This window comes from Ananas comosus, linkage group 11 (assembly GCF_001540865.1).
Source record: "Ananas comosus cultivar F153 linkage group 11, ASM154086v1, whole genome shotgun sequence".
Lineage (NCBI taxonomy): Eukaryota > Viridiplantae > Streptophyta > Magnoliopsida > Poales > Bromeliaceae > Ananas > Ananas comosus.
The window spans coordinates 307,192-331,969 of NC_033631.1; the positions used below are offsets into that span (position 1 = coordinate 307,192).

A 24,778-nucleotide genomic window follows, 5' to 3' on the forward strand; every position below is an offset into this window, starting at 1 on the left:
ATACCAAACTAAGCCTTAGTGGTAGAAAAAGAATAAAAGTTTTTGATTTATAAAAAGTCAGTGTCAAATTTATTTATTTATTTATTTATATACATAGGACATTTAAATACAAAAGATGCAGCCAATAATTAATTCCCTTAATATGTAATTACTTCTATGTAATTTTTCAATTCGTAACTTTTTAAAATCCAAGCCCAATTCAATTAATATGATCTACAACAATAAAGGGATTATATATAAAAAATTACATGATTTATAAAAAATATATATTTCTGTAACATCAAGTAAAATAAAAAATCAGTGACTGCCTATAACGCATCGGTAAAATACTAGATTAAATTTAAGCTAATATAAGAAAAATTTTTGTAAATATTCGTCTTTTCTCTTTCTCTCTCTAACTTCTAAAAATATATTCGTCTTTTCTCTTTCTCCTTCTAACTTTTAAAAATTTATATATTTTCTGCCTCGAAGTTTCAAGTTGATGTACTTTGTCTCCGCCGTCAGAATTCTGTCACTGTCCCATCTTTTTCTTATAATTTATGACGGGATATGTCCGTAAAAATATATTAAAAAGCTAAATTTTTTTCCGTAGAATTGAGTAACGGTAGTTTTGTCATTTCACCCACTTCAATAACATTGTAATTCTCTTAAAAATATCTGAAATTTTTAAAGGCAAAACATAGATTTTTCATAAATCAGAAAAAAAAAGAAAGAAAAGGTGAGTATTTATATAAGAGTTTTATGCATTTTAGCCTTGGTTTTAATCTTAATATCTCTATCACAAAATTTTAGAAATGTGATGTATATGATGTACTTATATATATGTAGGCAATAATTTGCCTTGTGACTACTTTGTAAAGTTTGTATGGCCAAAACCCAATCTAGTATATGTCATCTACCCCAATAAACATACAATGTATTAAAATTTCTAAGGTTTAAAATATTTTTACTATAGCATTAAGTAGTCTCAAAACTTTGTAAGAACTTGCAAAACGTGGATAAAGAACTACTTAGATTTTAATTCTTAAGACAAAAAAAAAAAGAGAAGTACAGAGACCCTCTGAACTTTAGTTTTGCAGTAAATAAGACATCGAAACTTTTAATTTTGATAATTAAATTTTGTAAATTTTATTATATTGTTAATTTCTGAACTTTTGGTAGAGTTTTACTTTACTCTCTAAACTCATAAAATGAACATCTAATGCTCTAAACTCTAAATATTTCATACATATTACTTTTTCCGTCAGTTTTCGGTTAACATAGCTTGACGGTAAACTGATGGAAAGAATAACATGAATGAAACATTTAGAGTTTAGAGTATTAGATGTTCATTTTATGAGTTTGGGGGGTAAAGTAAAACTCCACCAAAAATTTAAAAAGTAACAGTGCTATTTATCCTATAGAACTAGGCTGGAATACTATCAATAGCACAAAGTTGTTGGTGCTATTAGCTTTTTAGCCCTTAGATTGAGAAATGTGCGATTAGCATGATGTGGACTCCCCAAGATTAAGTGGGTGGTTGGTTGAATAGCATAATCTAACGGGTAAAAATAATTAAAAAAATTAATCTAACGGCAGAAAACTTGATAGCACTAAGTGCTTGGTGCTATCGATAGTATAGTAGCCGGACTCTTATCCTATATATTTTATTTTTTTTTGATTAAACAGGGATATACCCTATTTGAAAGAGTAGCTAGTAGGTAGGGACAAAGGCAATTTAATACACAGGTCAAAACCCTAATCTGAACACTAATAACAGAGGAGTATTTGTTAAAGAACTCCCCTGACAAAATACTCTTCCCTCAACCCAAAATAAAATAAATCCCAAAACAGAAGAGATCGTTGCAAAGAGAAAGGAAGCTAGCTTGTTAGAGCCGACTCCCATAGCATGGCGGCCTCGCAGATTCTTATTAAAATATATAGGACTCTTATCCTATATATTTTAATATACACTATTGTTTTGGTAGAGTTCTTTTTTTTTTTGAAAAATAAATAGCATATTATTTATTTCGTTTATTTTAATTAGAAATAAATTTAACTGAAAATATAAATCAACTGCAATGATTCAAACTCGGGATCTTAGATATCAACAACCAAACCCATTACAAAAGAGTTAATTAAAGTTCAGAGGCTCTTTGTACATTTTCCCCTTGTACGATCTATAAACCTCTATTATTGGTTATGCAGACCGTAATTTCTCCCTCGGGAAGGGTGTGGAGTGGGGTGGGGCCGGATAGATTCCTCTGTCGGCAGTAATTGAGTTTCGTTGGCTGTCACAGAAGGCAGACAAATTTGACCAGTAAGTCTTCTCTACGAAACACTTCCATTTCATTTCCTCCCCTCTTCCCAGAAGCATTCAAGAAATTACTCCTCCCCAGTTTTTTATTCTTTTGGTATGTCCTAGCTATATGCTTGTTAAAAATTAATTTGAAACAAACTGTTTATCTCAAGAAGCTTAACTTGCTTGCTACCGAATTAAAGTGGGCATATTTTGATTTAGTGTTTGATTTCTCAAAAAATATTTTTGAAAATAATTTATTTATTTTTTTATTTAGCTTGTTTAGTTTCTAAATTTTATCCTAAAATTGTCTTCCCTATTCAAAAAATAAAAATTATATTTTTTTTCCCCGAAAAACATGGACTGGTTTTCAAATTTTTATTTTCAAAAAAAAGAAAAAAAAAAGAAAATTGGGGAATCAACACACCCACTTAATTAGTGGGGGGCTTAATTTTGTTGTCGAATAAAGCAGTCATGCTTTATTTATTTCTCCTCCTAAATCTTTCTTCCTCTTCGTCCAACTGTTTCACTCCAGGAGTTTGATCAATTGCCCGATCGAGTAGTGGTGAGGTAGTAGGAGCTCGAGCTATTAGGAGGATCGTAATAATGGCTTTACCTTTCATTGCCGAATCGGTGGCGTCGGCGATCATCGACAATCTTGTTGGCACATGCTTATCCTACCTTGAGGTGTACCCGGCGACCAGCGGCATGCAGTACGAGCTCGAACGGCTGCAGCAGGCACTTCCGCAGGTCCAGGCAGTTCTGACTGCAGTCGAGGAGGGTGCGCCGGTCATGGCACAGAACAAGGCGCTGGATACGTGGCTGTGGCAGCTCAGAGACGCCGTGGAGAATGCGGAGGACGTGCTCGACGAGCTCGAGTACTACGAGTTACAGAAGAAGACTACACGAGATCGAGATGACAAGGTGCGTGGTATTCTATCTAACTGCAAGAGAAAGTTTGATAGTTTCGTTAATCGTATCTTTAGCGATGACACACTGAGGCGGTTGAGGGAGGCCGTCAAGGGGTTGGATCGGGTCATTGCCGGTATGGGGCCACTCCTTCATCTTGTTGCTGGGTTATATGGCTCTGGCGTTAAGCGTCAGAACCTCGAGGAAATTAAGAATGCTCGCGAGACTAGCTCCTTGCTAACCGAAAGTGAGGTGCTCGGACGAGACGAGGAGAGGGACCTGATAGTTGAATGGCTTATCAAACCGGGAGATGCCGATGTCAATGTCTCCGCTTTTACAATTGTTGGTATGGGCGGGCTCGGGAAGACCACTCTTGCTCAACTAGTCAATTGCGACAAAAGGGTGCGAGAGTACTTCGACCCGATTATGTGGGTCTGCGTTTCTCTGGACTTTGATGCAGCTGCGATAACAAGAAAGATGTTAGACAACTCTTGCTCAACTAGTCTAAATGCACTCCATGAGATTGTTAAACAGAAACTTACATCGAAGAGGTTTTTGCTTATACTAGATGATGTTTGGAACGATGATAAAATGACAGAGTGGGAGAAATTGGTTACTCCTTTGAAATTCGGACAGAGAGGAAGCAAGATCCTGTTGACAACTCGAATGGATTCAGTTGCGAATATGGCGGCAAAAGTGATGAAATGCAAACGAGAATCATTAAATCTAAATAAGTTGGAGGAGAGCGACTATATGTTGCTTTTCAATAAGCATGCATTCCTCGGTGTGAATCCTGATGATTATAAAAACTTGCAACTGATTGGCGAACATATAGCGACGAAACTTGGAGGATGCCCATTGGCCATAAAGGTCATGGGAGGAATGCTGAACTCCTGCATGGACTATGAATATTGGAAGAAAATCCTGGAAAAAGACAACATGAAATTACAACAAGGAAACGACGGCATCATGACAGTTTTAAGATTAAGCTACGATCACTTATCCACAAACTTACAACTCTGCTTTAGATATTGTAGTTTATTTCCGCAGGATCATATGTTTAAGAGGAAAAAGTTGGTCAATATGTGGATTGGTTCGGGTCTGATTCCACAATCTATTTGTGGAAGGCAAAGGCCAGAGGATATCGGAAAGGAGTATTTAAATCTTCTGACAAGAAAATCATTCTTTACTTGCGAAACTAGTGATAATGGGCGGAAAATTACCAAACAGTATTTTATGCACGATCTGCTGCATGACCTAGCACAATCTGTTTCTCTAGGGGAATGCATCAGAGTAGGAGGTGATGTTGCAGGAATTACTATTCCACGGACAGTTCGACATTTATCTGTTAAAATGGTCAATCTTCTTTCCTTCAAAGAGATCTCCAATCTTAAGAACGTGCGCACTCTTGTCATTTATGTTAAAGAGGATAATAAGCATAATGCAGATCATGCACTTCAATTTCTCGAGGTTATAAAAAGGTTTAAAAAGTTACGCTTATTGATCTTATATGTGAATTTTTACTCTCATAAACTGCCCGATGCACTTAGTAGCTTGATACACCTCCGCTACCTATCTTTTTCACAAGGGGAAGTTGTGAATGAAAGTATTGAATATGATGGCTTGACCAAGTTGGTCAATTTGCGTTCATTAGTTGTTTCCAATGATGTGATAAGAAATATTCCTTTTATTAGCAAACTATCCTTCATCCACAAATTAGAAAATTTTATTGTTCGAGAGAAGAGCGGTTACAAAATCGGTGAACTAAAGAACCTCAGGGACCTTCGTCACCTGTGTATTAGGAAACTTGAAAAGGTGAGGAGCTCTGAAGAAGCCATTGAGGCCAATTTAAACGAGAAAAAACATCTCAAATCACTATCATTGAAATGGTCTAAAGACCGCTTCAATAGTGCAGAGGTAGATGAACAGCTCCTCGATAATCTTTGCCCGCATATCAATCTCAAGAAAATGCGCATTGCACAATACCAAGGTGCTAAATCTCCATATTGGATGACAAATCTGTCTCTTGTCAATTTGACATTCATCGAACTATGTGATTGTAAAGGATGGGAGCACCTTCCATCTCTTGGGCAGTTTTCTTCGCTCCAATATTTTTGGTTGAGGAGACTGCATGCAGTAAAGCAAATAGATTGTTCATTCAATAGAAGCAGCAGTGGATGTGCCTTTCCATCATTGAAGAAGTTATTCTTCGATGACATGCCTAACTTAGTGGAGTGGATTGGAGTAGATGACCGGTGCATGTTTCCTCAACTTCTTTTTATGAGTATTACTTGCTGCCCTAATTTGAGGGAAATTCCTACTCTACCTTATGGTCTAGGAGACTTGTATATTTCTAATGTTGGATTGACCGCTCTTCCAACAATAAATCAGGATTACGCAAACAACAATGTAAGTGCTTTATTTTATAAACTTCAAATTTCTCCCGAGGTTTAGCTCATTTTCACTTGCCCCCCTGTAGTTCAAAACGCATCACTTTGCCCCATCCCACCCGTGGTTTAGCCTATTTTTACTTTGTCATCCCGTGGTTCAAAAAATTACACTTTGCCTCCTTTGGTTTAGTTCATTTTTCATTTTACTATCCTCTGATTTTTTTAACATTTTTAATTTGCCACGCTATTTTATATAGAATTTTTTTGACGAAATAAAATTAAACCATAGAAGTGCAAAGTGAAACTTTTGAACCATAAGGTGGCAAGGTGAAAATGAGTTAAATCACACGGGGGGGCAATTTGAAGTTTACACTTATATCAAAACACCAATTCAAATTTGCATAACTGTGGTTGCCCGGACTTAAGTATCTTTTACATCTTTTCTTTCTTGCAGCTGCAAGAACATTCTCAGGCTCTTGAAAATTTAGCCATTGGACAATGTGAGAAGCTCGAATATGTTCCACCAGAGTTTTTTGGGAAATTCAAAGCCATAAAATACTTGCACATAAAAAAGTGTCCGAAGTTGACAAAACGTGGGATCTCAGACATCCAACTGCCCTCTGTACTCAATGAACTCACTATTGGGTCATGTGGCGACCTTGAGGTGTCACTGCTGTGGTCAGCGAATTTAACTTCTCTCACTGAGTTGGAATTACTCAATTGTGCAAGGATAGCATCCCTTCCCCCACCACAAGTGTGTGCACGGTGGACGATGCTTTCCCGCTTAGAAATAAAGAATTGCAAAGAACTGTCATCATTAGGGGGAATGCAAGCTCTCGTATCTCTCCATTCCTTAAAAATTGAAGGGTGTGACAAGCTAATTGGAGTTGCCCTGCTGCAGCCTCCGTTACCAAACGATGTCGGCCAAAAGAATGCAGAGGACTTCTTTTTGAAGCTTGGTAAACTATCAATTGACCACCACGCACTCCTGCTCTTGGAGCCATTGAGAAGTCTCTCCTCCATCAACAATTTGACTATCTCTGATGCTTCGCAACTCCCCAGCTTACCTGAGGAATGGCTACTGCAAAATCACGCTGCCCTCAAATTTTTAGAAATACAGAATGCAAGCTCCCTTCAGTCGCTACCCGAGAGCATGACAAGACTGTGCTTCCTCGGGTGTTTGGTAGTGCATAATACTGATCTCATCCAGTCACTTCCAGACCTGCCTACTTCACTGCGTACTCTACATATCACCGGGTGTCACCCTGTGTTGAAGGAGCGGTGCCAAGAGAATATAGGCCTTGATTGGCCCAAGATTGCCAACATCCCTATCAGGATGATTGAATAGCATTTGCAGAGGTGATGATGATGCATGTTGTGTGCTTACTTTATCACCTCCATCTCGCCCATGATACCCTCTGCAATTAAGTGCAATTCATTTCGGTCTTAATGAACTACGTCTCAATCGATCTTAACTAACAAGGTTGTTTCATTTGTTTCAGGATTACTCACCTTTTTTTTTTATTTCGGATAATGCAGCAGCAGTCAGGTTCGTTTTTAATTAGCATCCTCAATTAGAAATTTTTATGTTTTTCACCCTTACTTTATGGTTAGGATACATAATAAAAGGGAATATAGTGCTAATTGCGCCCTATAATTAATACATGATGTTATGCTCACAGGACGACAGGACGGATTGGTCTTATAAAACAAACAATGTAATGAGTACAACATATGTTGCTAGCATATCAATTGCTTTCTAAAGTTAAATATGACTAATTGAGCAGTAATTTCTCTCTAGAGGTGCAAATAAGACTGAAGTCTCGCTCATGAGTTAGAACATAAGAGATCCAGGGTGACAAAAGCTTTTTAAGTTTGTTAAATTTCTTGGTGCAGGGCTATATATAGTAATGGTATGGCACTCCTGTATATATTTCTCTCAATTTTTTTCAAAAATATAAAGCAAGAGTACAGTTTTGCTGCTTACGTTCTATTTTGGTAGTGCAGGAACATGTAAGGATTAGGACTCCCTATTGGCGCTCAAATCTATTTTTCCCTTATCAGGCTAAAAACAAGATTAAAATCATACTAAACTACTTCACTCTGTTTTTTGTTTTTCAGTGCATGAGTTGGAAACAAAAAAAAAAAAAAAAAATGAAAACTCATATTGTAGGCTAAAGTCTTACTGCTTATGTTCTTCTATTTTATTAGTACTGGACTCATATATGACTACCATATATTGTCTATCAATTTATTCATAAGAATATTGAAAAAAAAAAAAAGACTTATGTAGTTATGTCTTACTTCATGCTTGCGTTCTTCAGTTTTGTTGGTGCAGGATCAGAGTAAGATTCCATGCGTTTCTTTTGTGTGTGTGTGTGCGCGCGCGCGCGCGTGTGTGTGGCCAAACTAAAGTAAAATCTTTAAGAAAGAAATTGCCCTCTTTTGCGGCAGGAAGGTTAAATGCTTCAATTTTGTTTCTCCTCAATTTATATACAGGTCATAAGCTTCTTTTGTCATGTGTATTATCCAGTGAAGTTGTTAAACATTGCTTTAAATGTGTTTCAAATTATTATTATTATTATTATTTTTTGGGCAGTATAATAGGCACCGGATTAAACTTGTGAACTCAATTTCAGCAGTATAAATCATAACTTCAAATTTTGCTAAACATTTTTCAGTTTTTAGTGCAGGTTGTATCGATATTTGGTGTAAATTTGGTGGATGCTCCAGCGATAAGACTCGGTCGACTCACCATAAAAGGAAAATGAGAGCTACGCTGCAGCAGGCATCAATTCGCAAACCACATCCTGCAATATCTTACATTTACTTTCTCTACATTTTTTAAACGAACTTTAGATTCATTTCGCATTGATTGCACACAACAACTGAAGCGTTACTGCTTATGTTTTGTGTTTGGTGGTGCGTGAATGAATTACATACTATCGATTTCTGTATATATAGGAATGTAACAAGACCAAAGTAGACTACTGCCTATGTATTTGTATTTTCTTTTTGTTCTCGGTGGTGTATGAATTAAAAACACTCCTCTTATTATAGCCTATCGATTTCGTCCTTGTTACAAACTGCCTTGTTTGCATTCTTGTAACGACCCAGCCCACTAGCAATAATAACTCGTTGGGCCCAGCCAACAGCCCAAAATGCTTAAGCTCAGTTATTATTACTAGTGTCTAAGTCTCTTATAAACCCATCCGATGTGGGACTATTGGGGTGTCACAATTCTCCTATTTTTCTTGATGCAGGATTGGAATAAAACTTCTACATGTACGTACGTAGTCTGTNTATACATTCCTTTCGAAAAAAAAAAAAGAAAAAAAGAAAAAAGAACTGTATGTTCTAATTTTCTTTTTTTCCCTATGATCTGATGATGTTGTTGAGCTAGCTTCTTTGAAGTGGACAAAGTATCCCAGGTCTATCAAAATGTGTTTCAAATTATTTTCCCATTCTTTACCAGCATAACAAGTACCCAGATTAAAGTTGTAAATATAATTTCGAATCTAATTTAAGTTTGAATTTAAATTTAAATTTAATTTAAAATCTAAAGTTTCTTTTTTTTTGAGAAAACAGGGATATACCCTATTTGTGATTGAAGTAAAGCTAGGGGGGGTTAAAATCTAAAGTTTTATTCAAATTTTATTTAAAATTTATGGATTCAAATTGAAATTATATATAACGACCTGACCCGCTAACAACAATAACTCGTTGGGCCCAAATCACCGATCCAAAATGCTTAAGCCCAGTTATTATTACTAGTATGTAGGCCTTATATAAACTGATCGGAATCAGTATCCCATCCGATGTGGGACTATTGGGGTGTCACAATTCTCCTATTTTTCTTGATGCAGGATTGGAATAAAACTTCTACATGTACGTACGTAGTCTGTATATATAATGTGATTAGTGCCTTTAATGTAGCTTATTTTTACTGGTTATTTTGTTTTACTGCTTAATTAATCTTCCCTTGGAGACCGAACAATTAATTAGCAAGCTGAAGTATATTCTGAGTGTCACAAATATTTGAGTTTCAGTAAGGATAATTACGTTATATATTTTGGAGAATGAGATTCGGAGATGTATGTTTAATTAGCGAAGCGCACGAAGGTCAAAGAGTAATAATCTGTTACGTATGGTCAATGAAACTCCTATTACATTCAATGAAACGTATAGGCAAAGGGCTTGGTGGTTGATATTCGATACCCAAGTTCGAATCCTAGTTGATTCACATTTCCAGCTAAGTTTTTTTTTCTAAATGAAATAAACGAAGCGGGTAGCGTGCTAACTATCTCTCTCAAAAAAAAAAAAAAAAAAAAAAAAAAAAATCCCTATACATTCCTTTCGAAAAAAAAAAAAGAAAAAAAGAAAAAAGAACTGTATGTTCTAATTTTCTTTTTTTCCCTATGATCTGATGATGTTGTTGAGCTAGCTTCTTTGAAGTGGACAAAGTATCCCAGGTCTATCAAAATGTGTTTCAAATTATTTTCCCATTCTTTACCAGCATAACAAGTACCCAGATTAAAGTTGTAAATATAATTTCGAATCTAATTTAAGTTTGAATTTAAATTTAAATTTAATTTAAAATCTAAAGTTTCTTTTTTTTTGAGAAAACAGGGATATACCCTATTTGTGATTGAAGTAAAGCTAGGGGGGGTTAAAATCTAAAGTTTTATTCAAATTTTATTTAAAATTTATGGATTCAAATTGAAATTATATATAACGACCTGACCCGCTAACAACAATAACTCGTTGGGCCCAAATCACCGATCCAAAATGCTTAAGCCCAGTTATTATTACTAGTATGTAGGCCTTATATAAACTGATCGGAATCAGTATCCCATCCGATGTGGGACTATTGGGGGTGTTAAATTATAATTTTAAGTCTGAATATAAATAAATTGAAATTTAATTTTATATTTTAAATTATCCGTTCAATTTCAAATTTTATTTTTTAAAAAAAATATATTTAAAGTTTTGACATTGTTTTAAAACTTTGATGTAAATTTTTAATATTTAATTTTCCGTTTGAATTTAAACTAATATATTATAAAGATACAATTAGCATATTATTTTATATTTTTTATATCTATCTGAACCAAATACCGACAATAGGAATGATTTATTTCGATTCCGATTCGAGTGGCGAACCAAAAAAAAAGAGGTAATGAATCATTTCGATTCTGTTTCTGGCTTATTCTCATTTCAACTTCGAACTAAACACACCAGCGTGTTTGGTTCGCTTCTTTTTCACCCTGAAATCATAATCGGAATGGGTGAATCCGTTTGTAGGTGTTTGGTATGCGGAAGTCCCATTCCAATTCCGATTACCGAGCGGAATGGAAATCCTTCAATCATCTCTTTTTCCAATCCGGCCTAGGAGGCCAGATTGAAAGTTGAATCCGGACAAAATGGTTATTTCTTCGGGTTAAATTTAATTTTCAACTTTTTAATTAAAATATGAGTTTAATTTTAGAAATTAAATTTATAATTTTAAATTTTAATTCAAATTTGAATTAAAAATTAAAATTTAATCAAGCATTTTGAATCTCACTTATAAATTTGAATTTAAATTAAATTTTAATTTATAGAAAGTTTTATTCAAATTTTATTTAAAACTTAAATTAAATTTATGGATTCAAATTAAAATTTAAATTGTTATTTTAAGTTTGAATTTGAATAAATTGAAATTAAGTTTTATATTTTGAATTATCCACTCAACTTCAAAGTTTAATTTTTTTTAAAACAATAGATTTAAAATTTTGACATTATTTAAAAATTTTGATGTAAATTTTTAATATTTAATTTTCAATTTAAATTTAAATTAATATATTATAAAGATAATGTTAGTATTTTAATTTGATTACATTTTTTATATCTACCTGAACCAAATACTGATAATGGGAATAATTTATTCCGATTCTGATTCAGGTAACGAACCAAGCAGAATTAGGAAATGATCATCATTCCGATTCTGATTCCAGCTTATTTTGATTCCGATTCTGATTTCCATTCTGACTTTGAACCAAACGCACCCTTAGTATTAAATAAATCCACCCTTCGCATTCGTTTTCGGATAAAATTTTGAATGGTTGTTTCAGAATTTGTCTTCAAGTGTGGAAAATTTTGTTTAGAATTTATTTAGGAGTGCGTAAAGTCTTCTCTATGAAACTTTCATTTCATTTCCTCCCCTCATCCGAGACTATTTTGGTGGACCAAAAATATATTAGATATTTTTTGGTTAATTTCGTGTATGCCTCTTGGGCAAAATGGCTTCATTGATTTTATAAAATTTCTTCAATATATCCATAACTGTAGTGTTTACTAATGAGATTTGGGGTTTGGTATAATATTTTGAGAATAAAGGGGACTTATAAATTTAAAAAATTTTGAATAGTAGTAAGAGGTATATAAGCAAAAGCTTCTAAAATTTATATAGCACATAAGTCCATCATTCTGAATTAGGATGAACAAAATGAAAACAAAATAGTGAATAATTTATTGCCTTATGAGGACAGTAAATGATTTATTATCTCTTTAAAGACTAAAAGTTTTATGTGTCAAACATTGAGCGACATTAATCACTTTCAGTATAGACTTTTTTTTTTTTTGAGAGATAGGTAGCACGCTACCCGCTTCGTTGATTTTATTTATAAATAAACTTAGTTGGAAATATGAATCAGCTAGGATTCGAACTTGGGTCTCGGATACCAACCATCAAATTCTTCGCCACTTGCTCTAGTGACGGTCAGTTCCAGTATAGACTATTTAAGATGACATATAGGGTTTATGGTTTTGGGTTTAAAGTAAAGACGATAGACAATTCATCATCATCTAGATGCATCGTATGAAAATTTAGAGTTTGTTTTCATGCAAGAAAATATTTAGAATTGTCTACAACACACCGGTAAAGTACTAGTTAATTCGTTCCAAATTTTGACTCAACCTATGTATAAAAAATTACAACTAATTAAAGTTCGAGAATAAAGTGTCACGCACCTCATAATCAAACTAAAAATTACGACAAATTAAAGTTCGAGAACCTGTCACGCATGTCACAATTTGAGCGAAAACTTACGAAAATCCGAGAACTAAAGTGTATAGTTTGAGCATCAAAGTGTAATTTAGCCTTATGTTTTATCCACTTGGTTTGGTGCCAATAATTGCACTCTCAATACAGCGATGCCGTGGGTTCAAGGAAACACGACCTTAAATTTGGATATGACTAATTAATTATGTGAGTTCAGGACTGGGGTCGTGGATTCTCAAAGAAGTCGGCGGAACCTTCGCCTCATTTATTTCATTTAGAAATAAATGTAGCTGAAAATGTAAATCAATTAGAATTCGAACTTGGGTCTCGAGTACCAACCACCAAGCCCTTTTGTGACTTGCGCTAGGGACGGTCGGTAAAGAGTTTGATTTTTACTCTTTGGAGTTTGATTTTTACTTCTTGAAAGGTCCTGATATCAATGATTTGATAGTATAATATATTTCATCTACAGGATATTTTATTTGTTTAAAAAAATAACTTGTAAGGTTAAATGTATGTAGTATCTAATTTTAGATTTTCCCCTATTTCTAATTAAGAAGCATACAAGAAATTACCCTTCGTGTATCTCTCGACATCTCTCTTTCCTTATTCTCCATCTTTCGCACTCCAAGTGTTTGATCAATTTACCAAAAAAAATATCTAATATATTTTTGGTTGACCGAAATACCTAACCGATTTTATAAGACATTTTCAAATATATCCCTAACCATAGAGTTTATATACTAATGAGATTTGGAATTTAGAAGAATATTATGGGAATAAAGAATAAATTTAAAAATTTTGGATAATAGTGAGAGATATATAAGCAAAAGCCCCTAAAATTTATACAGAACATAAATCCATCATTCTGAATCCGGACGAACAATAGAAAAAAAATTAATTAATTTATTGCCTTCTGAAGACGGTAAGTGATTTATTATCTCTTTAGAGAATAAAAATTGTGTGTCAAACATGGATCGAGCAACATTAATTACTTTCTGGGTAGACAACTAAGATAACATTTAGGGTCGTGAACGATTTATAATTACCTAGAAGCGTCGCATGAAAATTTAGAATTTGTTTTTACACAAGAAAACATTTAGAATTTGTTTTTAATGATACCATAGAAAAACTGACCTTCCCTAGCGCGCGCAAGTGGTAAAAAGGCTTGGTGGTTGGTACCCGAGAGGCAAGTTCGAATCCTAGTTGATTCACATTTCCAGCTAAATTTATTTTTAAATAAAATAAACGAAATGCATAGCATGCTACCTTTCTTTCAAAAAAAAAATAAAAATAAAAAATGATACCATAGAAAAAGGATAGGGGAAGGAAATACCCACCTTGATGGATGCTCAGCCGGCAACTAATTAATCTGAAAGCAACCCGCCAAATTTTCAGTGCTGCCACATGTAAAGTCTTCCAAACTATGCACTCTTTTTCTTTGCTGGGATTTGGCATAAAAATAAGCATTAATCTTTGATATCTACTGCATAACAAACCCAAGTAATTGTTTTTTTTTTTTTATGGAAACCCAAGTAATTGTTTGAACATCTCTCTTCCCTCATTCTCTATCGATCAATTACCTGAATGGTGTCAAAGTAGTGGAAGGTAGAGCTGTTTGGAGGATTATGGCTCCAACTTTCATAGCCGAATCAGTGACGTCGGCAATCATCGAGAACCTTGTCAACACTTGCTCGTCCTACCTCAAGGCATGCCAGGCGGCTGGCGGCTTGCATGACGAGCTTGAACGGCTCCAGTACGCCCTTCCGCAGGTCCAGGCAATCTTGACTGCGGTCGAGGGGGGTGCGCCGGTCATGGTACAAAACAAAGCACTGGAAACGTGGCTGTGGCAGCTCAGAGACGCCGTGGAGAACGCAGAGGACGCGCTCGACGAGCTGGACTACTACGAGCTGGAGAAGGCTATACAAGATCGAGATGACAAGGTGCGTGGTGTTCTATCTAACTGCAAGAGAAAGTTTGATAGTTTCATTAATCGTATCTTTAGCGATGACACACTGAAGCGGTTGAGGGAGGCCGTCAAGGGGTTGGATCGGGTCATTGCCGGTATGGGGCCACTCCTTCAACTTGGTACTGGATTATATGGCCCTAGTGTTAAGCGTCGGAAGATCAATGAAGTCCAGAATGCTCGCGAGACTAGCTCCTTGTTAACCGAAAGTGAGGTGCTCGGACGAGACGAGGAGAGGGACTTGATAGTCGAATGGTTGATCAAACCGAGAGATACAGATGTCTCCGCTTTCTCAGTTGTTGGTATGGGTGGGCTCGGGAAGACTACTCTTGCTCAACTAGTCTATCGCGATGATAGAGTGCAAGAGTATTTCGACCCGATTATGTGGGTTTGCGTTTCTCAAAACTTTGATGCAGCAGTGATAACAAAAAAGATGTTAGAAGGTGCAAGTAGTGATAGTCTTGGCGACAATAGTCTAAATGCACTCCATTATATTCTTAAACAGAAACTTACATCGAAGAGGTTTTTGCTCATGCTAGATGATGTTTGGAATGATGATACAATGACGGAGTGGGAGAAATTAGTTGCTCCTTTGAAATTCGGACAGAGAGGAAGCAAGATCCTGTTGACAACTCGGATGCGTTCGGTTGCAGATATGGCGGCAAAAGTGATGAAATGCAAACAGGAATCATTAAATCTAAATAAGTTGGAGGAGAGCGACTATATGTTGCTTTTCAATAAGCATGCATTCCTCGGTGTGAACCCTGATGATTATAAAAACTTGCAACCAATTGGCGAACATATAGCGAGGAAACTTGGAGGATGCCCATTGGCAATAAAGGTCATGGGAGGAATGCTGAACTCCTGCATGGACTATGAATATTGGAAGAAAATCTTGGAAGAAGAAGACATCATGAAATTACAGCAAGGAAAGGACGGCATCATGACAATTTTGAGATTAAGCTACGACCACTTACCCACAAACTTACAACTCTGCTTTAGATATTGTAGTATATTTCCACAAGATTATATCTTTAAGAGGAAAGAGTTGGTCTATATGTGGATGGGTTCAGGTCTAATTCCGCAGTCTATTTGTGGAAGACGAAGGCGGGAGGACATTGGAAGGGAGTATTTAAATCTTCTGACAAGAAAATCATTCTTTACTTGCAAAACCAGTGATTATAGGTTTAAAATTTCTAAACATTATTTTATGCACAATCTGCTACATGTCCTTGCACAATCTGTTTCTCTAGGGGAATGCATCAGAATAGGAGGTGATGTTGCAGGATATATTATTCCAAAAACGGTTCGACATTTATTTTTTGAAAACATAAATCTTCTTTCTATCAGAGAGATCTCCAATCTTAAGAACTTGCGTACTCTTGTCATATCTGTTAAAGAGAATCATGGGCATAATGCAAATCATTTACTTGTGTTTAATGAGGTTGTGGAAGGATTTAAAAAGTTATACTTATTGAGCTTAGATGTGAATTTTGACACTTATAAACTGCCCTATGCACTTAATAGCTTGATACACCTCCGCTACCTATCTCTTTCGGAAAGAGTGGTAATAGATGAAAGTTTCATGGGCTTCATTCGTTCATCTCTTTGTAGGCTTTATCACCTACAATTCCTGAAGTTCTTTACTCATGGAACGACTACTGATATTATTGAATACCCCGGTTTGACTAGCTTGGTTAACTTGCATTTATTAGATGTTCCTTCTGATGTGATAAAAAATATTCCTTATGTTAGCAAAGTACCCTTCATTTGCAAATTAAAAGATTTTTTTGTCCAAGAGAAGAGTGGTTACAAAATCGGCGAACTAAAGAACCTGAGAGACCTTCGTCATTTGTGCATTAGAGAACTTGAAAATGTGAGGAGTTCTGAAGAAGCTAGGGAGGCCAAGTTGAACAAGAAAGAATATCTCAAATCATTGTCATTGCAATGGTCTAGAGACTGCTCTAGTGGTGCAGAGGCCGATGAGCAGCTCCTTGATAACCTCTACCCGCATATCAATCTAAAGAGATTGTGTATTAAAGAATACAAAGGTGTTAAATCGCCGTGTTGGATGACAGATACGTCTCTCATGAACTTGACATTTATCGAACTGATTAATTGTAAAGGATGGGATCATCTCCCGCCTCTTGGGCACCTATCTTCCCTCAATTGTCTTTACCTGTGTGGACTGCATGCAGTAAAGCAAATAGGTTGTTCATTCTACGGGAGAAGCGGTGTATGTGCCTTTCCATCATTAAAGCAGCTATTCTTACTGGACATGCCAAACTTGGAGGAGTGGATTGGAATAGATGATGAGTGCATGTTTCCTCAACTCCATTCTTTGGAAATCCGTCAATGCCCTAGCTTGAGGGGCGTGCCTGCTCTGCCTCTTGGTCTAAATAAATTGCATATTTCTGATGTCGGATTGACTGCTCTTCCAGTGATAAATCAAGATTGCGGAAACAACAATGTAAGTGCTCTGTTTTATAAACTTTAAATTACCTCACTGAAGTTAAGCTTGTTTTCACTTTGGCCTCCTGTAGTTCAAAAAGTTTCACTTTGCCCCCCCTGTGATTTAGCTTATTTTCACTTTGCTATTCCATTGTTCAAAAAGCTGCACTTTGCCCTCCTATAATTTAGCACATTTCTCACTTTGCCATCCTATGGTTTTTTGATCATTTTTAATTTGCTACACTATTTCATACAGAGTTTTTAGCGAAATAAAAATTTAACCACATGAGTGCAAAGTGAAACTTTTAAAACCATAGGATGGCAAGGTGAAAATTAATGAGGTAAACTACACAAGGGTAATTTGAAGTTTACCTTTAGATTAAAACACTAGTTCATATTTGTCTAGCTGTGATTGCCCAGACTTAATATCTTTCACATATTTTCAGCAAGAACATTTTCAAGCTCTTGAAAGCTTAATTATAGAACAATGTGAGAAGCTCGAATATGTTCCACCAGAGTTTTTTGGAAAGTTCAAAGCCATAAAATTCCTGCGTATAGAAAATTGTCCAAAGTTGACAAAATGTGGGATCTCAGACATCCAACTGCCGTCCGTACTCATTATGCTCACTATTGGGTCATGCGGCAACCTTGAGGCGCCATTGCTGTGGTCAGCAGATTTAAGCTCTCTTACATGGTTGGAATTACTCGATTGTGCAAGCATAGCATCCCTTCCCCCAGCACAAGTGTGTGCACAGTGGACATTGCTTACACATTTAAAAATAAAGAACTGCAAAGAATTGTCATCATTTGGTGGATTACAAGCCCTTATATCCCTCTGGCATTTAGAAATTGAAGGGTGTGACAAGCTAACTGAAGTTGCCCTGCTGCAGCCTCCATTTCCAAACAATGTCGGCCAAAAGAATGAAGTGGACTGCCTTTTGAAGCTTGGTTATCTATCAGTTGACCACCACGCGCTCCTGCTCATGGAGCCACTGAGAAGTCTCTCCTCCATTAGCTGGTTGATTATCTCTGATGCTTCGCAGCTCATCACCTTACCAGAGGAATGGCTACTGCAAAATCACGCTGCCCTCAAATTTTTGAGCATAACGAATGCAGCCTCCCTTCAGTCCCTACCCCAGAGCATGACAGAACTATGCTGCCTAGCGAGTTTCGGTGTAACTAATGCTAATCTCATCCAGTCACTTCCAGATCTCCCTAATTCACTACGCACTCTCTGCATCACCGGGTGTCACCCTGTGTTGAAGGAGCGATGCGAAGAGAATATAGGCCTTGATTGGCCCAAGATAGCCAACATCCCTAATGTGAGGATTTATTAGCATTTGCAGAGGTAGAGGTGATGATGATGCATATTGTACGTCCGCTTTACCACCCTTCATCTCTCCCACGCTACCCTCTGTAATTAACACAATTCACTTTGGTCGTAATGAGCTACATCTCATTCGATCTTAACGAGGTTATTTCATTTGTTTCACTATTATTTTAGCTTGTTTTGGGTAATGCAAGAACAGTCTGGTTCGTTTTTAATTAGTATCCTCAAAAGAATTTGTACTCTTAACTTTATGATTTGGATACATAGTAAGGGAATAAAGCGCTACTTGCCCCCTATAATAAATACATTGTGTTGTGCTCGCAGGACGGATTGGTCTTTGTAAAACAAACAATGATTTGGATACAATTAAAGAGAGAGAGAGAGAGAGAGAGAGAGTAACCCTAAACAAGTCTCCAGAATTAAGTTCTCTACTAATATTTTATGATTTTTTTTCTTCCTCCCTTTACTTTACCTGAATTGACTTCGCCTCATAGGAAAGCAAAATTAATTTCAGTATTTTGGAAAAACTATACTTTCGATCTTACTAATATTATGGTGAACCAAACAGCAGAAATGATTAATTTTCATCGAAAATTACTTGCTCTCTTCCCATTTATGGTGAAACAATCAGACCCTTACAGCAGTCAGTATTATATAGGTTTGTTTGTATCAAAGCTTCGAGACAGGTGTACTAACAAGAAAGATGTTAGATACGATAACTAAGGAGAATTTTGGCGACAAGAGTTTCAACGTAGTTAGTTAATTTGGATTCAGCAAACATTCAGTACGAATGCAATACGAATAAAATTCATATATTGATTTTTAAATTCGTTCAAAAATAGGGCTTAAAAAAGGGTTCCGATTTAAATTATTCAGGTTAAAATGTCAGCTATTAAATTAAAAAAATTTTTCCTAGATTTATGCTACCAGCGTAAATAGCTATAATTCTTAAGAATATAAAATAGAGAGGTACAAAATAAAGTAGATTAAATAAAAAAAGCAATAGAAAAGTTCATTGTCATCTTCATCTCCATCTTTTTTATGATCCACATATTCTGAAAGTTCATGAAGTTTTTCAATAATACGCAAATAATTTGCAAATAATTTGCAAATTAACTAACTATGGTGAAGATAGGGATTTTATCAAAAAAATTTGCGTATTTCTTTGGCCGAATAGTTCAATAGACGTGAATTATTTGCGAATAATAAATCTAACCAAAAAATTCATATTTTATTCTGATTTTTTGAAAAAATATTGTATACGAATCGATTTATTCGAATTTTCAATAATTTGCAAATAATTCTCGAATTAACTAACTATAAGTTTGAACGCACTGCATACGATCCTGAAAGGGCAAACTAATTGCTCTTATAAAGTTTTGACGAAGTAGAAAAGTGAAAGAGAAGAGTCTTTACATCTAACCGGTTTGGAAGAGCAAGCTTTTTTTTTTTTTTAAGAAAGGTAGCATGTTAACTATTTCGCTTATTTTATTTTTTAGAAATAAATTTAGCTGAAAATGAGAAGCAATTAGGCTTCGATCCTGAACCTCGGGTATCAATCACCAAGTCTTTGGTCACTTGCGCGAGGGATGGTCGGATTTGGAAGAGCATGACTATATATATATACTAGCAACTAACCCGTGCAATGCACGAATTTTAATTTTATCTTTTAATTACATCTTTTATATAATATATAATATTAATTTTTACATATTAAGTTTTTTTAATATCTTTTTATGACAACTTTTATATAATATATATTAATTTTTTACATATTAAGCTTTTATTAGAAATATTATTGAATCAAATTAAAATAATACTATCATGATATACTAATAGAATGTAAGTAAATAATTTAAAATAAAAAGATTTTAAAATGAAGAAGTAAAAAGGTTCAAATCCATTAGAAATTTAACATAATTATTATTTATATATAATTAATCTTATTTCAAATTCTTTATGACTAATTTTGTAAACTTATTTTTTGAAGAATTTTAAGTGACTAAATTTGGAAAGTAATTTTTTAGAACTTGTGAAGCATGATTCATATTATGATTCCTTTAAACTAAAAAGTTCTTGTTATTGTGAATAATTAGTCATGTATGTTTATCAATTATTTTCAACAAATCAATCAAAAATTTAAATATAAATATCAAACATACCTCCCAAAAGTAATTATTGAGTATTTCTTGGGATAGGGGCAAATATTTATGCGCTCTGAAAATTTCAATACTATGATGAAGTCCAAAGCTAGTGGTATGTATCCTGAAAAAAAAGAGAAGATAATATATACATTACAAACCGACCAAATCATTACACGTAATTATTTTCAAATTTTTAAAATAAACTTGCCTTTTATAGAAAGATGGTGCATAAAGGTGGAAAATAAGTCTGCCTCCATCTATCATACATATGGATGATAACATTAATAAAATAATGGCATTCATTTGTAATACCTACATATGGATGATAAAATTTGTAACGTTTTAGATATTCACTGTGAAAGATGAATATGCCTCACAATCAAAGAAAAAAGGGGAAAAAAAAATAACTGATGTGCGGTTAAGAAAAAAAAATAACTGTTGTGTGGTTTAGGAAAAAAATAACTGTTGTACGGTTAAGAAAAAAAAGTAACTGTTGTGCAGTTTAGAAAAAAAAATAACCGTCGTACGGTTAAGGAAAAAAAAACTGCTGTGCAGTTATTTTTTGGTATATGTAGTTATGCTCTCTTATCATATATATATATCTAATATATATATATATATATATATATATATATATATATATATATATATATATATATATATATATATATATATATTTTATCATTATGAACCATAAGATGCCACGTGACGCACTTACATGAAAAGTTCTAATGTGCCACGTGCGCACTTATCATAATATATATTTTTTAACTTATCATAATATATTTTTTAGTTCCAATATATTTATATATATATATATATATATATAATATATATATATATTATATATATATAATTATCATTATATATATTTTATATATTATCATTATCATTAAGTAATTATAATAATGCATTTACTATCATACATAAGGTGAAAAATAGTCTGCCTTCATCTATCATACATATGGATGATAACTTAATAAAATAATGCATTCACTTGTAATACATACATCATGAATGATAAAATTTGTAACGTTTTAGATATTAACTGTGAAGATGAATATGCTCACAATTCAAAGAAAAAGGGAAAAAAAAATAACTGTTGTGGGTAAGAAAAAAAAAAAACTGTGCGTGGTTTAGGAAAAAATAACTTTGTGCGGCTTAAGAAAAAAAATAACCGTTGTGCGCATTTAGAAAAAAAATATAACTGTCGTGACGGTTAAGGAAAAAAAACTACTGTGCAGTTATTTTTTGGGTACGTGTAGTTATGCTCTCTTATAATTACTTAATGATAATGATAATATATAAAATATATACAATGATATATAATATATATATACTATATATATATATATATATATAGAGTGAGGCTACTATGCTATCGGAAGCCACGGAGCCTTCGTGCTTCCAGCTTGTTTTCGATGTTGCGACTTTCGAATCGTCGATCGGCTCCTTAAACTTATCTTAGATATTTGAAGAACTAGAAAATTAATTATTATTTTTCGATATCATTTGCCTAGTGATCGAATAGGCTCAAAATCAACAAATTTCAATGGCCGTAGTAGTGAGCGTTTGCAAGTTTAACGGTGTAGAAATACCCAAATCACGTGAAATTTTGATAAAAATTCTTTATACTATATAAAACAAGATCAATATCTTGATTTAAATTTTATGCATATTATTACATTTTGTAAGATTTTTATTTTCAGCCGTTGATTTTGAGCCCCTTCGTTCACTAGGCAAATGATATCGTAAAATCATAAAATTTATTTTCTAGGTACTTCAAATACTCTAGATCAAGTTTAACGAAGCCGATCGACGATTCGAAAGTCGCAACATCGAAAACAAGCTGGAAGCACGGAAGGCTCCGTACTTCCGATAGCATAGTAGCCTCACTATATATATATATATATATTTGTGAACTAAAAAATATATTATGATAAGTTAAAAAAATATATATTATGATAAATACGCCATGTGGCATCTTATGGTTCAATTGGAACCATGCTTCCAAAATTATATATATATATATATGATGCTACTTTTTTAGTAAGAAACTAAGAATGCATATTTTTGGTATGAACCCAAATTACTATAAAAATCTATACGAAAGCTGTTGAAAATTTTTGGTTGAAAGCAGCAGAGCATGCATATATTCAGATATTTTTGGCACAAAAATAACAAAATATATAAAAATAGCCAAAAAAAAATTAAAATAACTTGATAAAAACTATCAATGAGTCTACTAGGAAGATTCATTTTCTATTTTTGCTATTATTTAGTCGGTGTCTTTTAACAAAGTTATTAGATTTTGTCTAAAATAATAGATTTGTTAATAAAAAATATAGAGATTGGTGAAGAACAAAAAAATGTAGCGATATTTATGGGCGAAGAAATTGCACACGGTAGAAAAACAAAAATAAATGTAAAATATAGTGTAGAGATTGATAGAATATAATAAGAGTATGAGTTGTATACTTTCGAGGGTATAGAGGCAGCTGTGATTTAAAGTTGTTTTTTATTATAAGATATCTAATACGACAATCGGTTCAGTTAGTCATAATATACACAATTGAATCAATCTAAAAAGAAATTGGAAAAACTTCAAATATATACCACCCTTTTGGTTTCACACTTTCTCACTTTAGTACCTTGTGGTTTAAAATGTATTAATTTAGTACCCTGTGGTTTCATTTTTATAATTTTATTATCGATTTCACTAATTTTTTCGTTAAATCAGTGACAAAGTTAAAACTAAAAGGTACTAAAGTGAGTATTTAATAAAACTTAAATGGGGCATCTGAAGTTTTCTGTACATACTTTAACGAAATATTAACGAAAAAGCTGACGAAAAGATATAAATGAAACCACAGGACACTAACTAGCTTGATACACTTTAAACCGCATGATACTAAAGTGAGAAAGTGCGAAACCACGGGGGTAGTATTTGAAGTTTATCCAAAAAAATTTATAAACTTTCAACATCATTTCCAAAGTGATCAGTAGGTCTCAAAGATGATTTTAATGGCTGGTGTGGCACATTTATGCGTGCGTGTAGAACAATCCAGATTAGATAATATTTTAATAAAAAATTCTATTTTTCATTAAAAGCAAGATCAATAGTTCCAATTCAAACTTAATAAGTCTTCTATTATTATTTTTTGTGAGATTTTTATTTTCTACCGTTCGTTTCTAGACTGCTTATTTGTAAGACAAATAAAGTCAAAAACTGATAAAATTTGTTTTCCGATAGTTATAATATGTAAATGATTTTTAACAGAATTAATCGCTAAATCAAATATCTCATTATAAAAAACAACTTGAAATAATGGGAGGCCTTTGTACTTTCAAAAATATATACTAGCCTAGTTCAATATAATAATACTCTTTGAAAAAAATTATTATAATATAATAAATAAAAATAATACTAAAATATAATACAGTAGAGTGTAATTAAGCCTGACCTTTATTACATGCAAAAGAATCTGCTTTATTAAGTGGTGATCTTTGTCACTTCTTTTCTGCATGCTCATAAAGCAATCCCACTACTATTTTTTATTCTTTTTTCTCTGTTTTTTGTTTGGATATGAAGGTTTCCAACTGATTGATCAATTGCTTGACTAGTGCTATGGAATGAAATAAGATAAAATGAAAAAAAAAAATATTGAGAAAAATTATTTAGAATCTCTCATTGTGCTTTTCCCTACTTCTAGTTTTTTAAAGTGTTTAGCTTTTGTTCTTAACTTATAAAGAAAGTAATTAATTGGAAAAACTTCAAATACCCCTCGTGGTTTCGCACTTTCTCACTTTAATATCTTATAGTTTAAAGTGTATCAAGTTAGTACCCTACAGTTTTCCACTTTCTCACTTTAGTATCTTGTGGTTTAAAATGTATTAAGTTAATTAGTACCCTGTGGTTTCGCACTTTCTCACTTTAGTACCATGTGGTTTAATATTTCATTAAATTATATACAAAAAAAACTTCAGATATCCTACCTAGGTTTATCGAATATTCATTATAGTACTCTTTAGTTTTAACTTTGTCACTGATTTAACGAAAAAAATACTCCGAAATGAATATTAAAAAGAGAAATATAAAATCACAGAGTACTAACTCGATACAAAAATAAAATCACAGAGTACTAACTTGATACATTTTACACCATATGGTACTAAAATGAAAAAGTGCGAAACCACAGGGTACCAACTTAATACATTTTAAACCACAGGGTACGTACTAAAGTGATAAATTGCGAAATCACCCGGGG

The 24,778-nt window shown here is 33.8% G+C and overlaps 4 protein-coding genes across 7 annotated transcripts in view; all 4 read left to right on the top strand.

Annotated features, from left to right (window-relative positions):
- Positions 1 to 7,922, top strand: part of LOC109717788 (putative disease resistance protein RGA3) — a 31,356-nt gene extending 23,434 nt beyond the window's left edge. The window contains exon 6 of the transcript XR_002218303.1: positions 7,902 to 7,922. The gene's annotated coding sequence lies outside the window, so the exon portion shown is untranslated. The remainder of the gene's footprint in view (positions 1 to 7,901) is intronic.
- Positions 2,252 to 8,663, top strand: LOC109717787 (disease resistance protein RGA2-like). 4 transcript variants are annotated; one of them, XM_020243706.1, is made up of 5 exons: positions 2,252 to 2,299; positions 2,814 to 5,596; positions 6,032 to 6,936; positions 7,080 to 7,126; positions 8,271 to 8,663. In XM_020243706.1, exons 2-3 carry the CDS (start codon positions 2,885 to 2,887, stop codon positions 6,923 to 6,925), a joined length of 3,606 nt encoding a protein of 1,201 aa, XP_020099295.1. In that variant the 5' UTR covers positions 2,252 to 2,299; positions 2,814 to 2,884; the 3' UTR covers positions 6,926 to 6,936; positions 7,080 to 7,126; positions 8,271 to 8,663. The 4 variants fall into 4 exon arrangements, with proteins under 4 accessions (XP_020099295.1, XP_020099294.1, XP_020099293.1 ...); XM_020243705.1 differs by lacking the exon at positions 2,252 to 2,299 and adding an exon at positions 2,306 to 2,393; XM_020243704.1 differs by lacking the exon at positions 2,252 to 2,299 and having other exon boundaries at positions 2,641 to 5,596; positions 8,266 to 8,663.
- Positions 14,248 to 16,250, top strand: LOC109717516 (disease resistance protein RGA2-like). The gene is made up of 3 exons (XM_020243358.1): positions 14,248 to 15,713; positions 15,936 to 16,152; positions 16,200 to 16,250. The coding sequence occupies exons 1-3, from the start codon at positions 14,248 to 14,250 to the stop codon at positions 16,248 to 16,250; spliced, it is 1,734 nt and encodes a 577-aa protein (XP_020098947.1).
- Positions 16,645 to 18,378, top strand: LOC109717791 (disease resistance protein RGA2-like). The gene is made up of 2 exons (XM_020243711.1): positions 16,645 to 17,055; positions 17,483 to 18,378. Exons 1-2 carry the CDS (start codon positions 16,657 to 16,659, stop codon positions 18,371 to 18,373), a joined length of 1,290 nt encoding a protein of 429 aa, XP_020099300.1. The 5' UTR covers positions 16,645 to 16,656; the 3' UTR covers positions 18,374 to 18,378.